The sequence below is a fragment of the Pristiophorus japonicus genome, chromosome 20 (genome assembly GCF_044704955.1).
Source record: "Pristiophorus japonicus isolate sPriJap1 chromosome 20, sPriJap1.hap1, whole genome shotgun sequence".
Taxonomy (NCBI): domain Eukaryota; kingdom Metazoa; phylum Chordata; class Chondrichthyes; family Pristiophoridae; genus Pristiophorus; species Pristiophorus japonicus.
In genome coordinates, this window is record NC_091996.1 from 99,258,253 (window position 1) to 99,276,882 (window position 18,630).

At 53.0% G+C, this 18,630-nt stretch overlaps 1 protein-coding gene across 2 annotated transcripts in view; it reads right to left on the reverse strand.

The window, feature by feature from the left end:
- The window catches only part of LOC139233045 (uncharacterized), a 29,681-nt gene extending 14,732 nt beyond the window's left edge, over positions 1-14,949 (reverse strand). Inside the window, exons 1-5 of one of the 2 annotated variants that reach the window (XM_070863565.1) lie at positions 14,830-14,949; positions 11,132-11,342; positions 9,608-9,800; positions 3,646-3,758; positions 1,352-1,503 (exon numbers count right to left, since the gene is read on the reverse strand). In XM_070863565.1, the coding sequence (XP_070719666.1) occupies positions 1,352-1,503; positions 3,646-3,758; positions 9,608-9,800; positions 11,132-11,276 (603 nt within the window). In that variant the 5' untranslated portion in view covers positions 11,277-11,342; positions 14,830-14,949. Of the gene's footprint in view, positions 1-1,351; positions 1,504-3,645; positions 3,759-9,607; positions 9,801-11,131; positions 11,343-12,226; positions 12,292-14,829 lie in introns of those variants that run through there. The other variant, XM_070863566.1, reaches the window with a different exon arrangement.
- Positions 14,950-18,630: the final 3,681 nt, after the last annotated feature.

The following is an 18,630-nucleotide window of genomic DNA, read 5'->3' on the forward strand; positions in this document are numbered from 1 at the left end:
TTTTAGGGAGGGAGTTCCAGAGCTTGGGGCCCAGGCAGCTGAAGGCACGGCCACCGATGGTGGAGCGATTATAATCAGGGATGCTCAAAAGGGCAGAATTAGAGGTGCGCAGATATCTCGGGGGCGCTGGGAGTTATCCAAGGGGAACATAAGGCCTACATTGGATGCATTCTCTCACTGAAAACGGCAAAAACCTTGCTTCTCCTACTGATTGTAACCGGCTCCCAAGCTCTCAGCAGCTCGGAACACAGGTGTTGGGAGCTGAGCCCAACAATCAGCAGTGCTGGAGGGAAATTCAATATTGGCAGTAAAGGGAAAAGGATGGCTTGTGGCATTTCAGGGACCTACCACTGACCCTGCATACCCCAGCGGGATCGATGGTCCGTGGTGGCTACTCTCTGGGGTCATTGCCCCAACTTATTGGGGCTACTGTGGAGCATAGCATGGCTTTCTACGAGTCTGTGAGTCGCTGTGTTGGACCAGGATGTTTCCCCACAGGGAGGGGGTGTAGGGAGCGAGGGGCAGCCATTCAGCTGCTTTCATATACTTCCGAGGGTGATTACAAAATGACATTCGCAAAGGCCTGGAAACCCTCTGTAATGTATTTGCTTCATAGGTTCTTTGCTTAAGAATCCATAGCAACATGTTGCTATTAAGAATGAGTTGGTTTATTAGCAAAGGTTTAACAATCACACGACACATTACCAGTTCATCCACCAGGCTCACAACCACCTGCCCCATCGTGGGTCCCCCGAACCCAACTGGCTGGGGTTTTATTGAGTCTGGTGAACATCACATGACTGACTGAGCCACTCACAACTCAACAGCTCCACAACTATTTTTGTAGAAACTTTCATTCAAGTGCCCTCTAGTTTTTTTTTTGAGGGCACCAAAACACAAATTAACATAAAGAGAACCTTTATGTCAAATTAAATCAAATTAAAATTCTGTTCCAGTTGAAATGATGCCCTCTGGCGCCCACCTCTCGCGGAAGGCCGCAAGCGTACCGGTGGACACCGCGTGCTCCAACTCCAGGGACACCCTGGCTCGGATGTAACCGCGGAAGAGGCAGGCAGTCGGGCTGAACGACCCCCTCGACCGCCCGCTGCCTGGACCGGTTAATGGCCCCCTTGGCCATGCCCAGGAGCAGTCCTACGAGGAGGCCTTCCGACCTGCCCGCTCCCCTCCCCATGCAACAGCTCTACAAACCTGTGAGCATCCTCACCAGGGGCGAGCATTACACCTGCGGCCTTGGCTGGTAAAAATGCATCAGAGAGACAATGAAATGGAGGGGGAGGGGGGAAGGAGAGAAAACAACACCAAAGTAAAGCAAAGACAGACATGTTCAAACCTTTCTGTACTGGGAAACATTTCCTAAACTGGATGTGTCTGCCTCTTCGATGCTGTTAACTGTCAAAGATTTATCTTTGTCTGATGTCAATGCAGCATACTGACCATGGACTGATGCCACAGCTCCTCTGTAGTTATCCTTCCTAGAACAGACTAGGGGAAACGGTCACATTATTACCCGAGTTCTGACTAGCACGTAAAATATAGAATTTTTTTTTAAACGTAAAATGTTGAACATACACATTGAGTCTGTCAGGTTTCAGCATCTGAAAGAAAATATACTGGCTCACATTTTAGGTCAGACTCCATGAGGGAGATATGAAACTGCCGTTTCCAAATGCTGACCGACCCACTTTGTGTTTCCAGCAATTATTTTTTGAAATTCCGATTTCCCCTTTTTATTTCAGATAAAATATGTTATGGAATTGGTAACCGTGTGTCGTGTCGTGTGGCCATTTAGGACTGAGATGAGAAATTTCTTCACTCAGGAAAGTGGTGAATCTTTGGAATTTGAGGCCTGTGGATGCTCAGTCATTGCGGCCGAGTCCCTAGCTTCCCAGCAAAACCCATGGCTGGAAACGCGGACCCTCCCTGCCAACGTTCCAGCACAGCTCATCATTCATGCACCCTCAGAAGAAACGAGCAGGGACACAAACACCTCACTGTCTCCGCAACCCTCTCGTGCTGAGGGCAGGTCTGTGCCAATCTGGCACAGTAAACGACTCCCAGGAGGGCTCAAGTCATGTCCATCGCACTTAAATCAGCTAGGTGATAACTGTGGTATGGTCACATTACAGGAAGGACGTGATCGCAATAGCGAGGGTACAGAGGAGATTTACCAGGATGTTGCCAGGACTGGAACATCTTAGCTATGAGGAAAGATTGGATAGGCTGGGGTTGTTTTCCTTAGAACAATGGTGGCTGAGGGGGAAATTTAATTGAGGTGTATAAAATTATGAGGGCCCTAGATAGGGTGGATAGGACGGACCTATTTCCCTTGGCAGAGGGGCCACAACCAGGGGGCATAGATTTAAAGTAGTTGGTGAAAGGATTAGAGGGGCGATGAGGAAACATTTCTTCCCCCAGAGGGTGGTGGGGTCTGGAACTCACGGCCTGAAAGGGTGGTAGAGGCAGAAACCCTCACCACATTTGGATGCTGCACCTGAAGTGCTGTAACCTACAGGGCTACGGATACAGAGCTGGAAGGTGGGATTAGGCTGGGTAGCTGCTGGTCAGCCGGCATGGACACGATGGGCCCAATGGCCTCCTTCTGCGTTATTTTTCTACGATTCTATGAAGTGTTTTCAGCTGTTTATAGACACACAGCGCAAGCCTTCATTTGTGTTTTCAAGAAGGGAGTGATTGCGATTCCCTCCCCAAAAAGGCTGTGCTTTATCTTTAAGCCTCAAGTTTTCTATTGGGGAAATACTCATTCCTGTGCAATGAGAAATTGCCACAGTACATGCAGCTTCTATGGTGCAGCCACAGACACTCCAACTAGTTATTCTATCACATCACTGCCATCAGCTGGCTTTGCTTGGTAACTACAATATCAAATATTTAACTGGAGTCTTAGAACATGTCAGTAATAAGTAAGAGCTCTCGACCAGAGGGCTGTGGAGGCTCAGTCGTTCAGTATATTCAAGGCTGAGAGCGATAGGTTTTTGGATATTAAGGGGATCAAGGGATATGGGGATAGTGCAGGGAAGTGGGCCTGAGTCCATGATCGGATCAGCCGTGATCTGATTGAATGGCGGAGCAGGCTCGAGGGACCGAATGGCCGACTCCTGCTCCTATTTCTTATGTTCTTACAGCACAATTTGATAGAATTTTATTTTATTGGTTCACGGGATGTGGGCGTCGCTGGCCTTTATTGCCCGTGAGAAGGTGGTGGTCAGCCGCCTTGTTGAATCGCAGGGTAAAGACAGCAGATTACTGAACCCAATGGGATTTTACTACAATCCGGTAGTTACATGGTCACCATTACTGACACTAGCTTTTGAAATGTAATTGCAGATTTATTGAGTTAACTGCATTTAAATCTCAGTTGCCGTGGGATCATCAGTCTGGGCCTCTGGATAACATAACCACTGTGCTACCGTACCCAGCATGAACAATATCATTTTACAGCATCATAACCAAAGTCATTATTGCAGAAAATGTCATTATCGTCAGGGTAACTAGGGTTGGGCAAGGAAGAAATATGGAACACAAGCGAATTAAAGCGATTTCCAAATATTATAATCAATCAGAAAACACACAGGTGCCTCCCCATAATCGCATCAATTCCCTTACCTCTGGCCTGCAGGAATGAGAAAGAACTTTCTGTTCCAGGACTGTTCATAGCATTCTCAAACTCACTGTAATACTGAAAAGGTGGAGGCTCCCCTATGATCCGTAACAGAGACCTGCAACATAAAGGACAATGGTCAATCACAAGATCAGCAGCTTAGATCTCCAGAACATCAACCCAACCCCGATTTGTTTGGTTTATTGTCGCTTTACATTGTTTAGACAGAGTGAGCATATTGCATACGAATCAGTAATACCCGTAAGTCTCTTTTACCTCACCACTCGGCCAGTTATCTCACAACCGTGGAGTATAATCAACCTGCACCCAACACACGAGCTCATCAGCCGTGGCTCAGTGGACACCACCCTCGTCTCTGAGTCAGAAGGTTGTGGGTTCAAGTCCCACTCCAGGGTCTTGAGCACAAAAATCTACACCGAAATTCCAGGGCAGTACTGAGGGAGCCCTGCACTGTCGGAGGGGCAGTGCTGAGGGAGCCCTGCACTGTCGGGGGGGCAGTGCTGAGGGAGTGCTGCACTGTCGGAGGGGCAGTGCTGAGGGAGCCCTGCACTGTCGGAGGGGCAGTACTGAGGGAGCCCTGCACTGTCGGAGGGGCAGTGCTGAGGGAGCGCTGCACTGTCGGAGGGGCAGTACTGAGGGAGTGTCGCACTGTCGGAGGGGCGGTACTGAGGGAGCGCCGCACTGTCGGAGGGGCAGTACTGAGGGAGCCCTGCACTGTCGGAGGGGCGGTACTGAGGGAGCGCTGCACTGTCGGAGGTGCCGTCTTTCGGATGAGACGTTAAACCGAGGCCCCGTCTGCTCTCTCAGGTGGACGTAAAAGATCCCACAGCACTATTTCAAAGAAGAGCAGGGGCGTTCCCCCCGGTGTCCTGGCTATCCGTCAATCAACATAACAAAAAAACAGATTAACTGGTCATTATCACATTGCTGTGTGTGGGAGCTTGCTGTGCACAATTTGGTTGCTACATTACAACAGTGACTGCACTCCAAAAGTACTTGATTGGCTGTAAAGCGCTTTGAGACGTCCGGTGGTCGTGAAATACACTATATAAATGCAAGTCTTCTTAATATGGACAAATTCAAGAAACTGTACATCGGAAGAAAGCCAAGGAGAGGCATCTGTACTGTCTGAACAAAAAGCAAAATACTACAGTTTCTGGAAATCTCATATTACATTGCGGTTACAGCCCAGAAACAGGCCACTGGGCCCCACCGCTCGGTGCTGGGGTTTATGGTCTCCTCCCACCCCTTCTTCATCACTCCCCATCACCATATCCTTCTATTCCTTTCTCCCTCATGTGTTTATCCAGCTTCCCTTTAAATGTATCTCTGTTATTGACCTCAAATATTCTATGTGGCAGCGAGTCCCACATTTATCCCCACTCTCTGGGTAAGGACGTTTCTTCTGAATTCCCTATTGGATTTATTAGTGACTATCTTGTATTTATGACTCCTCCAAAAACGAAAGAGCAGAAAATGCGGGGATCGCTCAGTGGGTCAGGCAGCATCTGCAGAGAGAGAAAAGGAAAAACTTGCATTTATATAGCACCTTGTCACGACCACCGGATATCCCAACACGCTTTACAGCTATTGAAGTACTTATAAAGTTTGGTCACTGTTGTAATGTAGGAAAGGCAGCAGCCAAAATGTGCACAGCAAGCTCCCACACACAGCAATGTAATAATGACCGGATAATCTGTTTGAGTGATGTTGATTGAGGGATAAATATTGGCCCCAGGACACTGGGGAGAACTACCCTGCTCTTCTTCCAAATAATGGCCGTGGGATCTTTTACATCCACCTGAGGGGCCTTGGTTTAACGTCTCATCTGAAAGATGGCATCTCCGACAGTACGGCGCTCCCTCAGTACCGCCCCTCCGACAGTGCGGCACTCCCTCAGTACTGCCCCTCCGACAGTGCGGCACTCCCTCAGCACTGCCCCTCTGACAGTGTGGCGCTCCCTCAGTACTGCCCCTCCGACAGTGCGGCGCTCCCTCAATACTGCCCCTACGACAGTGTGGCGCTCCTTCAGTACTGCCCCTCCGACAGTGTGGCGCTCCCTCAGTACTGCCCCTCCGACAGTGTGGCGCTCCCTCAGTACTGCCCCTCCGACAGTGCGGCGCTCCCTCAGTACTGCCTCTCTGAGAGTGCGGCACTCCCTCAGTACTGCCCCTCCGACAGTGCGGCACTCCCTCAGCACTGCCCCTCTGACAGTGTGGCGCTCCCTCAGTACTGCCCCTCCGACAGTGCGGCGCTCCCTCAGTACTGCCCCTACGACAGTGTGGCGCTCCCTCAGCACTGCCCCTCCGACAGTGCGGCGCTCCCTCAGTACTGCCCCTCCGACAGTGTGGCGCTCCCTCAGTACTGCCCCTCCGACAGTGCGGCGCTCCCTCAGCACTGCCCCTCTGAGAGTGCGGCACGCCCTCAGTACTACCCGTCTGACAGTGCAGCACTCCCTCAGTACTGCCCCTCCGACAGTGTGGCGCTCCCTCAGCACTGCAGTGTCAGCCTGGATTTTGAAACCACAACCTTCTGACTCAGAGGCAGTGTGCTACCCACGGCTGACATTGATTAAAAGAAGAAACGTCTTTACCCAGAGAGGGGTGAGACTGTGGGACTCGCTGCCACAGGGAGGGGTTGAGGTGAATAGTATCAGTGCATTTAAGCGGAGGCTGGACAAGTATATGGGGGAGAAGGGAATCGAGGGTTATGCTGATAGAGTTAGATGAGGAAAGACGGGAGGTGGCTCGAATGGAGCATAAACGCCGGCATGGACTGGTTGGACCGAATGGCCTGTTTCTGTGCCGTATATGCCGTGTAATCCTGTGTAATATTAAACTTCCATTTGCCATGTATTTGTCCAATGCAAACCTTCCGTATGAGACCATGACTGCCTCCTCTGAGTGCAATATACCAGCCATTTCGCTCCCCAAGCTTGGTCCCATCTCTAAATGTAACTACTACACATTGAAGCCATTAGACTCTGGGCAGTAATGTTGATCTAAGGGTCCAAATGGTTTCTGCAGCAAATAATAGATGCCCGAGAACAATAAAAAGGCAGTGACACTTTCTTTTTTTGTCCCGTCCTCTCCTGAAAGTGCTGATTCCTGTTGAGTTACGTGTCGATTGTTCACCTGTGAACCTACACGTTGGGTGTATTTCAGAAGGAGTTCTCACTCAGTGCCTCTGCATTTGCTTATCACAGCAGGGGTGACTGGACAGCCGATGGGTTGGAACCATGGTCGACATCCCGTCCACCTTCCCCACTCTAGCTCGTGGGTGCCGAATCTAATTGCAGCATCTTGCGTGCTTTTATGTGACTGAACTATCTCGGCATAGAACAGCTTATTTTGGACTTTACCCCGTGAGTTTATTAACATGGTCCCAGCGATCCCAATGTCAGCTACACATGGGAAAACAGTGCAATTATAGCAGACAACGCAAGTATATGGCAACAAAAATAATGTGGCAGTAAATCAACAGACATAGAAACATTCAGAAGTCTGATGTCAAAAATCAGACAGACAAAACTCTGGTGGCCCCACAGATGCATTGGGATCTTACTAACCTCCAGACAATCCATTGTGTAAACTAGACATAGACTGTAGCACCGAGTCCCACTCACCCATCACCCCCTGTGCTCGCTGCCCCGTGTTCTAACTCGCACCGAGTTCCGCTCACCCATCACCCCCTGTGCTCGCTGCCCCGTGTCCTAACTCGCACCGAGTCCCACTCATCCATCACCCCCTGTGCTCACTGCCCCGTGTCCTAACTCGCACCGAGTCCCGCTCACCCATCACCCTCTGTGCTCGCTGCCCCGTGTCCTAACTCGCACCGAGTCCCACTCATCCATCACCCCCTGTGCTCACTGCCCCGTGTCCTAACTCGCACCGAGTCCCACTCACCCATCACCCCCTGTGCTCGCTGCCCCGTGTCCTAACTCGCACCGAGTCCCACTCATCCATCACCCCCTGTGCTCACTGCCCCGTGTCCTAACTCGCACCGAGTCCCACTCACCCATCACCCTCTGTGCTCGCTGCCCCGTGTCCTAACTCGCACCGAGTCCCACTCACCCATCACCTCCTGTGCTCACTGCCCCGTGTTCTAACTCGCACCGAGTCCCGCTCACCCATCACCCCCTGTGCTCACTGCCCCGTGTCCTAACTCGCACCAAGTCCCGCTCACCCATCACCCCCTGTGCTCGCTGACCCGTGTCCTAACTCGCACCGAGTCCCGCTCACCCATCACCCCCGGTGTTCGCTGACCCGTGTCCTAACTCTCACCAAGTCCCGCTCACCCATCACCCCCTGTGCTCGCTGACCCGTGTCCTAACTCGCACCGGGTCCCGCTCACCCATCACCCCCTGTGCTCGCTGACCCGTGTCCTAACTCGCACCAAGTCCCGCTCAGCCATCACCCCCTGTGCTCACTGCCCATTGTCCTAACTCGCACAGAGTCCCGCTCACCCATCACCCCCTGTGCTCGCTGACCCGTGTCCTAACTCGCACCGAGTCCCGCTCACCCATCACCCCCTGTGCTCGCTGACCCGTGTCCTAACTCGCACCAAGTCCCGCTCACCCATCACCCCCTGTGCTCACTGCCCCGTGTCCTAACTCGCACAGAGTCCCGCTCACCCATCACCCCCTGTGCTCGCTGACCCGTGTCCTAACTCGCACCGAGTCCCACTCACCCATCACCCCCTGTGCTCGCTGCCCCGTGTCCTAACTCGCACCGAGTCCCACTCATCCATCACCCCCTGTGCTCACTGCCCCGTGTCCTAACTCGCACCGAGTCCCACTCACCCATCACCCTCTGTGCTCGCTGCCCCGTGTCCTAACTCGCACCGAGTCCCACTCACCCATCACCTCCTGTGCTCACTGCCCCGTGTTCTAACTCGCACCGAGTCCCGCTCACCCATCACCCCCTGTGCTCACTGCCCCGTGTCCTAACTCGCACCAAGTCCCGCTCACCCATCACCCCCTGTGCTCGCTGACCCGTGTCCTAACTCGCACCGAGTCCCGCTCACCCATCACCCCCGGTGTTCGCTGACCCGTGTCCTAACTCTCACCAAGTCCCGCTCACCCATCACCCCCTGTGCTCGCTGACCCGTGTCCTAACTCGCACCGGGTCCCGCTCACCCATCACCCCCTGTGCTCGCTGACCCGTGTCCTAACTCGCACCAAGTCCCGCTCAGCCATCACCCCCTGTGCTCACTGCCCATTGTCCTAACTCGCACAGAGTCCCGCTCACCCATCACCCCCTGTGCTCGCTGACCCGTGTCCTAACTCGCACCGAGTCCCGCTCACCCATCACCCCCTGTGCTCGCTGACCCGTGTCCTAACTCGCACCAAGTCCCGCTCACCCATCACCCCCTGTGCTCACTGCCCCGTGTCCTAACTCGCACAGAGTCCCGCTCACCCATCACCCCCTGTGCTCGCTGACCCGTGTCCTAACTCGCACCGAGTCCCGCTCACCCATCACCCCCTGTGCTCACTGCCCCGTGTCCTAACTCGCACAGAGTCCCGCTCACCCATCACCCCCTGTGCTCGCTGACCTACATTGGCTCCCGGTTAAGCAACGCTTCAATTTCAAAATTCTCCTCCTTGTTTTCAAATCCCTCCCTATCTCTGTAACCTCCTCCAGCCCACATCCCTCCGAGATATCTGCGCTTCTCCAATTCTGGCCTCTTCAGCATCCCCGATATCCATCAGTCCACCACTGGTGGCCGTGCCTTCAGCTCTGGAATTCCCTCCCTAAAGCTTCTTAAAACCTACCTCTTTGACCAAGCCTGTACTAATATCTCCTTATGTGGCTCAGTGTCAAATGTTGTTTGATAAGGCTTATATGAAGTGCTTTGGGATGCTTTACTATGCTAAAGGCGCTATATAATTGTATGTTGTTGCTTAAAACCCATGACGATTGAAATGACATATCTTGCGGGGAATACCTGAGATAGTCGCGTTCCTCAGTTAGCTCCTCGTCCAACGCATCGGATACGATGCTGTCCAAATCAGAATTGTATTCCTCCGACTCGGAAGATGCAGACACTGGGCAATGCCAGGTTTGATTACCCACACTCCCTGTACGATTACCACTTCTTTCTTCCATTGCCGACTCATAATTCCATAGAGGTTCCTTCCCTACAGTTGAACAGATAAAGAAATTAAACCTAAATCAAATTGGGCTAAAAACTCTAAATGACTATTTAAAATTAAATACGGCTTTGGGCATGTATAGATGTGAAAGAAAGAAAGATTTGCATTTATATAGCACCTTTCACAACCTCAGAGAGCTTTACAGCCAATGAAGTACTTCTGGAGTGCAGTCACTGTTGTAATGTGGGAAACGCAGCAGCCAACTTGTGCACAGCAAGCTCCCACACACAGCAATGTGATAATGAGCGGATAATCTGTTTTGGTGATGTTGATTGAGGGATAAATATTGGCCAGGATAACTCCCCTGCTCTTCTTTGAAATACTGCTACGGGATCTTTTATGTCCACCTGAGAGGGCAGACGGGGCCTCGATTTAACATCTCATCCGAAAGACGGCACCTCCGATATTGCGGAACTCCCTCAGCACTGCACTCGGAGTATCAGCCTAGATTTGTGTACTCAAGTCCCTGGAGTGGGACTCGAACCCACAACCTTCTGACTCCGAGGCGAGTGTGCTGCCCACTGAGCCACGGCTGACTCTGCAGCTGGTATAGATGTGGTTCCGTTAGAAACCACAATACAGAAGGAATTGTAGGGCAGATCTTTTGCTTCTGCACCAGGAGCGTGTAATGGGAAATAGTGCATTTCCCAGCTCATGAGTTTGTGCTCAGTAAAATCAATGCACCGAAAATCACAGTGTCCGCCATTTCCCAATTATGCACCTCCAATGCACGGTGGGAATTCTGAAGCAGATAATCTCCCCTCCCGAGCGGCTGTAACCAACTCCACCCAAAGTTGCCCGTAAACTTACACAACAGCTCTGTAGCCAAAAGTGCCCATTGCTGTGGTACATACAGCCTTATCAAGGGCCCTGGCTTGAATGATCTAGGCTGCGCTGCTGCTAGTATCAGCTAGGGCAGCAGTGCTACAATTAGGGTCAGCGCCCGAGCGAGGGAAGGAAGGAAAGAGCAAGCAATTCCGTGGCGGGTCTCTGCTCCCGATCGCTATCCTGTGCCCCACACCCCTCCCCCACTGGAAAGTGCAGGTAAGGACAGCATCAGGTGCGAAGCCCTCCACCGCTGAATAGGCTGGCAACACTCACTCTTTATGCTCATTCTTGAAGAATGGCCAAGTTGCTGGTGCCCATGGCAACGACATGAGCCACTGCCATTAGCAGAGGACAAACACTCCAGGAGCAGGTCGGAAAAAAAAAATCTGAAGTGATTTTATGTTGTCAAGCTCCAGTTTGCAAGTATCGCTGCACGCTCCACAAAGTCTTCTTGGACAATCTGTGGATCAAAACATGGAATTACTTGCCTCCGCCACGTGCAGAACCGAGGCACGCTTGCTCTTCAGGCGTGCTGCGACCGGCTTGGCTTGGAGTGGGGCTGCTGGACATGGCGCTGCCAGCAGCCCTGACTTCGTTCCCCTGGCTGACGACATCATTATTGTTGTCTTCCATCTCTTGGGTCAAAATGTCGGCAAATCCAGAAGTTGCATCATGAGAGGAGGTACCAGCACCGGGAGTCTAAAGGACAATGGCAAGTTACCAATCTCCACCCACATCCTAAACCTCTTTGCCAAGTAGCACATGGTACAGTGATCTGGAGGTAGGACCAGCTGGATTGAAGTTGGCATTGGATCATTTTAACATTTTTTATAAACAAATGGTTTTATGTAATGTCAAAATGATGCACGCTGCTCAGGTGACTTGGTGGCACTGCTCAATGCGATACTGGGATGTGCAGACCAGGAAACTCCCACATTCAATTCCTCCTGGCCCTCGTCAACCAGGGCAAGGGTGGGCTCTAATACTGGACTCAGCATCCCCGAGCTCGGGGAGGGGAAGAATCATCAGCAAGGCACCGGATCCTAAAACTATGGGGTGACCCCCTACTGGAAGTGCACACATGTCTGAATGTCACGTGAGGACAGGATCAGGTTTGACTGGGGAGGAACATCGGAACAGGAGGCGGCCATTCAGCCCCTCGAGCCTGTTCCGCCATTCAATGAGACCACGGCTGATCTGCGACCTGACTCCATATGCCCGCCTTTGCCCCATATCCCTTAATACCTTTGGTGAACAAAAAACTATCAATTTCAGATTTAAAATTAACAATTGCCTATTGCTTACGAAAGTTCCAAACTTCTACCACCCTTTGTGAGTAGAAGGGTTTCCTCATTTCTGGCTCTAATCTTTCGACTATGCCCCTAGTCTTAGACTCCCCAACCAACAGAAATAGTCTCTCTCTATCTACCCTATCTGTTCCCCGTAATATCTTGGAAACTTCTATCAAATCACCCCTTAACCGTCTAAATTCCAGGGAATACAACCCTAGTTTGAGTTATCTCTCCGTGTAATTTTACCCTTGGTCTCCGAGTATCATTCTGGTAAACCGACGCTGCACTCACTCCAAGGCCAATATATCCTCCCAGAACTGCTCACAGTGCTCCAGGTGTGGGCTAACCAGGGCTTTGTACAGCTGCAGCATAACTTCTACTACTTGTATTCTAGTCCTCGCGATATAAAGGGCATTAACATTTTTGATTATTTTCTGTATCTGTTCATGACATTTTAATGATCTATGTACCTAGACCCCCCAGGTGCCTCCTGTAGCCTGTTGATGGTCACATTATAGGGTCATATTCAAACATGAGGAACATCCATGTGGGTCACACATGAAGAACGGCCATGTGGGTCACACATGGGGCAGGCTTGGTATGGGCGGACAAGCGAAGTGGGCTTGGTATGGGTGTAGGGTGGGCCTATTCTGGGCAGGGCAGCTAAGGGCGTGGGGTGGGCCTGATATGTGTGTAGGGCGGGCCCTGAGTGCAGCGGGCCTGATATGGCTGAGCCCAGTCTGGGGCGGGTCTGATATGGGCGCGGGACGGGTCCAGTGTTGGCGCGGGGTGGGCGGATCTGATATGGGCGCGGGATGAGCGGGCTTGATATGGGCGCGGGGCGGGCCCAGTGTGTACGAGCCCGATACAGGCGCGGGGTGGGCGGGCCTGATACGGGCGCGGGGTGGGCGGGCCTGATATGGGCGCGGGGCGGGTGGGCCTGATACGGGCGCGGGGTGGGCGGGCCTGATACAGGCGCGGGGTGGGCGGGCCTGATACAGGCGCGGGGTGGGCGGGCCTGATATGGGCCCGGGGCAGGCGGGCCTGATATGGGCGGGGTGCGGGCCCAGTGTGGGCGCGGGGCGGGCGGGCCTGATATGGGCGGGGGCGGGCAGGCCTGATATGGGCGGGGGCGGGCGGGCCTGATATGAGCGGGGGCGGGCGGGCCTGATATGGGCGGGGTGCGGGCCCAGTGTGGGCGCGGGGCGGGCGGGCCTGATATGGGCGGGGGCGGGCAGGCCTGATATGGGCGGGGTGCGGGCCCAGTGTGGGCGCGGGGCGGGCGGGCCTGATATGGGCGGGGGCGGGCCTGATATGGACGGGGGCGGGCGGGCCTGATATGGGCGGGGGCTGGCGGGCCTGATATGGGCGGGGGCGGGCGGGCCTGATATGAGCGGGGGCGGGCGGGCCTGATATGGGCGGGGTGCGGGCCCAGTGTGGGCGCGGGGCGGGCGGGCCTGATATGGGCGGGGGCGGGCGGGCCTGATATGGGCGGGGTGCGGGCCCAGTGTGGGCGCGGGGCGGGCGGGCCTGATATGGGCGGGGGCGGGCGGGCCTGATATGGGCGGGGGCGGGCCTGATATGGGCGGGGGCGGGCGGGCCTGATATGGGCCCGGGGCGGGCGGGCCTGATATGGGCCCGGGGCGGGCGGGCCTGATATGGGCGGGGGCGGGCGGGCCTGATATGGGCGGGGTGCGGGCCCAGTGTGGGCGCGGGGCAGGCGGGCCTGATATGGGCGGGGGCGGGCGGGCCTGATATGGGCGGGGGCGGGCGGGCCTGATATGGGCGGGGTGCGGGCCCAGTGTGGGCGCGGGGCGGGCGGGCCTGATATGGGCGGGGGCGGGCGGGCCTGATATGGGCGGGGTGCGGGCCCAGTGTGGGCGCGGGGCGGGCGGGCCTGATATGGGCGGGGGCGGGCGGGCCTGATATGGGCGGGGGCGGGCGGGCCTGATATGGGCGGGGGCGGGCGGGCCTGATATGGGCCCGGGGCGGGCGGGCCTGATATGGGCGGGGGCGGGTGGGCCTGATATGGGCGGGGGCGGGCCTGATATGGGCGGGGGCGGGCGGGCCTGATATGGGCGGGGGCGGGCCTGATATGGGCGGGGGCGGGCCTGATATGGGCGGGGGCGGGCGGGCCTGATATGGGCGGGGGCGGGCGGGCCTGATATGGCCCGGGGCGGGCGGGCCTGATATGGGCCCGGGGGCGGGCGGGCCTGATATGGGCCCGGGGCGGGCGGGCCTGATATGGGCCCGGGGGCGGGTGGGCCTGATATGGGCCCGGGGCGGGCGGGCCTGATATGGGCGGGGGCGGGCCTGATATGGGCCCGGGGCGGGCGGGCCTGATATGGGCGGGGGCGGGCCTGATATGGGCGGGGGCGGGCGGGCCTGATATGGGCGGGGGCGGGCCTGATATGGGCGGGGGCGGGCGGGCCTGATATGGGCGGGGGTGGGCCTGATATGGGCGGGGGCGGGCCTGATATGGGCGGGGGCGGGCGGGCCTGATATGGGCGGGGGCGGGCCTGATATGGGCGGGGGCGGGCGGGCCTGATATGGGCGGGGGCGGGCGGGCCTGATATGGGCCCGGGGCGGGCGGGCCTGATATGGGCGGGGGCGGGCGGGCCTGATATGGGCGGGGGCGGGCCTGATATGGGCGGGGGCGGGGGCGGGCCTGATATGGGCGCGCGCCGGCCGTTGGCCCGAACCGTATCTCGCCTCGCGCTGATTTGAAATCCCCGCGCGTGCGCCGCGCCGGGCCGGGCCGGGCGGAATGCGGACCGTGTCGGGCGGAGGGCGGAGTGCGGAGTGGTGGGCGGGGCCTGGCCTGGGTTGGGCCCACTCACTGTCCCCGGGCCATTGCTGCCTGTGTCCATCAGCAGCTCTGGGTCTGTCCTCACCTGCAGGGTCCAAGCTGGCTCCCTCTGCCTCGCACCCTCTTCACTTGCAAACGTCCTGCCAATGAAAGCTGGGGAGGCCGCCCTAGCTTGCACACCCAGCTCCTCAAACTGCTAACTGCCCTGGTGCTGGCGGCCAAAACAAACATTGAAACACATTAACTCTTTCTATATAAATGCTTCAAAAAAAACATTTTATTTCCGTCAGGACCCCGTGACCCTGACGTTTAAAAAAAACACCAGGTTCAGGTGACCTGAGGAAGAAAGCTCTGGTCAGAAGAGACACAACCCGAACAACATTCACAGTCTGAACCCACCTCCATCACACTTAGAACACTTGACAATACATAGTACTGTAATCCTGTCAACTGTTTCCCCTCCCTCTAAGAAAGTGCATGAAACACAAGTCCAAAAGGAGAAATTAAACTGGATCATTCAGAAAGTTCATTCAGCCCATCATGTTTGCATCCACCCGACATTTCAACACTTCAAAAGTACTTCATTGGCTGTAAAGGGCTTTGGGACATCCTGAGGTCACCAAAGACGCTACAGAAATGAAAGCCTTTCTTTCCATCCAGTCTATGATTATTCTTTTATGCAGTTGCCCTCTGCCTCTTGTTCCCCTACTTTAAGGATTATCATGGCCCACAAATTATGCGATGGGATAGCATTCTTTGAAGCTTTGAAATTATGTTTTTTGTATTTTATTGGAAGCGTTGCTGCTTAAGTTAAGGATGTTTCGAGTGATAACGTTGTAGTCAATAATTTTTTTTTAATGGTTTCTTAACCACTAACTCTAACCTTAACCATATCCCGAATCCACACAGTAACTCTAATCTTAACCACTAACCCTAACCCACACACTAACTCTAACCTTAACCACTAACCCTAACCCACACACTAACTCTAACCTTAACCACTAACCCTAACCCACACACTAACTCTAACCTTAACCACTAACCCTAACCCACACACTCACTTTAACCTTAATCACTAACCCAAACCCACATACTAACTCTAACCTTAACCACTAACCCTAAGCACTAACTCTAACCTTAATCACTAACCCTAAGCACTAACTTTAACCTTGACAACTAACCCTAACTCACACGCTAATTCTAACTTAACCACTAACTCTAAGCACTAACGCTAATCTTAACCACTAACCTTAACTTCCCATTCTAACCAGTAACTCTCAATCCTAATGCAGGACAGCCATTTTGTCAATTGTCACTCAGTTAAATAAATGGGCTAACACCTGCATTAAAACAGTGGGGAGATGAATGTTTTAAGCATTAATAAGCTCGTATCCCATGGTACGATATTAGGGCCTAGGTTCCTGCTATTATGCAGAATCATATAGAAGGGGGCCATTCAGCCCATTGTGCCTACACCATTCCCTGACAAATAAATCAAGTACTCTTCATTATCATCTCTTAAACCTTTCTGAACAGATATCGATCCAGTTCCTTTTAAAAGGTGTTGGCTGCCTTCTAAACAACTACCTTCTCCACATGTTCCCCCCACCCTGTGATAGAAAAAAAACTGATCGTTGAACTTGGCTCAGGGCTTGTAAACTTTGTGCCCTCTAGTTCCATGCTTTATCAAATGAACCGCCTTCCTTACTCTGTCCTTATTTCCACCCTTCAATAGATGTAGATGGCTCTGAAGTGACTGAAAAGAGAAGCCATTAACATTGAGAGAACTGTTTAGAATGAGATTGAATCAAAATGTGAAGCAGATCAGTTAAACATATGGAGCTGTTTATTTTTACGGGTGAGAAGTATGTTCAATTTTAACAAAAAATCTCACTCCCAAGTGTCAGCTGTGGCTCAGTGGGTAGCACTCTCACCTCTGAGTCAGAAGGTCGTGGGTTCACAATCCCACTCCAGAGACTTGAGCATATAAACCTAGGCCGGCACTCCCAGTGCCACTACTGAGGGAGCATTGCACTGTTGAAGGTGCCATTAAACCGAGGCCCCATCTGCTCTCTCAGGTCGACGTAAAAGATCCCATGGCATTATTTCGAAGAAGAGCAGGGGAGTTATCCCCGATGTCCTGGCCAACATTTATCCCTCCATCAACATCACTAAAAAAGATTATCTGCTCATTATCACATAGCTGTTTGTGGGAGCTTGCTGTGCGCAAATTGGCTGCCGCATTTCCCAATTTACAACAGTCACTATACTCCAAAAGTACTTCATTGGCTGTAAGCGCTTTGAGATGTCCGGTGGTCATGAAAGGCGCTATAGAAATGCAAGTCTTTCTTTCTTTTCTGAGTCAGCAGGTTATGGGTTCCTCACTCCAGAGTCTCAAGCCTATAATCTACTTCAGTGCAGTATGGAGGGAGAGCCAAATTATTGGAGATGAGATGCTAAACCAAAGTTCTATCTGGCTTCTCAGGTAGACATCAAAGATCCCATGAGACTATTTGAAGAAAACCTTTCCCCATGTCCTGGCCAACATGTATTCCTCAATCAACACCATTGTCAACGGATTAACTGGTCAGGTATCTAATTGCTGTTTGCAGGACTTTGTTGTCTGCAAATTGGCTTCTGTGTTTTTCTGCATTACAACACTTCTGACAAAAAAGTACTTTGTTGGCTGTGAAGCACCTGGGGTTCTGAAATGGACTAGATAAATGCTAGTTCTTCCTTCAATGACCAAGATTGACATAAACCCATGATTAGTTATGGTTAGACTCTTTATGTAGCTGAAGTTAATGGCTTTAACGGGCACATCTGATTGGTTCTGAGATGTCATTGTGGTGTATTTCTGTCCATCTATATGATTTCTGTTCCCTCTTGGAATGTGTCAGATTTCAGGATAGATCCAGCTCACCTGTCAGCATCTATATTTAGACTAGAAACTCACACAGTGAGGCTATTTGGCCCATTGTGCCTGTATTGGCTCTTTGAAAAAAGCCGTCACGCTCAGTCCCACACCCCTGCATTTTGTCCGTAACCCTGTAAGTTCCTCATTCTCAAGTACCTGTCCAACTCCCTTTTAAAATTACTTCCACCACCTTTTCAGGTAAAGCGTTCAGTACAGCTCTCTGAGTGAAATTTTTTTTTCTCATCTCCACTCCAGATCTTGTTCCAATGATTTTGAATATATGACCTCTAGTTATTGACCCGCTAAAGCTAGTTCAAATTTTGCCTCCCCTTATTCTCAGGGAAACTTCTCAAATATATAAATGACAAAACTAAACATCTGTCTGTATTTGACTGGTGAAATCTGTGGTTCTCTACATTTCGATAAACTCTCTCTTTTATCATCTCAGTGGGGGACTTAACAATGTCCGGGGAAGCTTTTTCTGCCCTTTCCCACACACTATAGTGTTAAAAACACAATTTTTTATACCTTTGATTCTTAAGAGGTGTCAGCCTTGGCTCTTGCTTGAGTCAGTCAGATATTCCAGTTCGGAGACCTGGGCACATAATCAAGGCTGACACCTCAGTGCTGCACTGTCGGAGGGGCAGTACTGAGGGAGCGCTGCACTGTTGGAGGAGCAGTACTGAGGGAGCGCCGCACTGTCGGAGGGGCAGTACTGAGGGAGCGCCGCACTGTCGGAGGGGCAGTACTGAGGGAGCGCCACACTGTTGGAGGGGCAGTACTGAGGGAGTGTTGCACTGTCAGAGGGTCAGTACTGAGGGAGTGATGCACTGTCGGAGGTGCCGTCTTTTAGATGAGACGTTAAACCGAGGCCCATCTGTCCTCTCGGGTGGATGCAAAACATGCCGTGGAACTATCTGAAGAACAGGGGAGTTCTCCCTGGTGTGCTGGCCAATATTTATCCCTCAA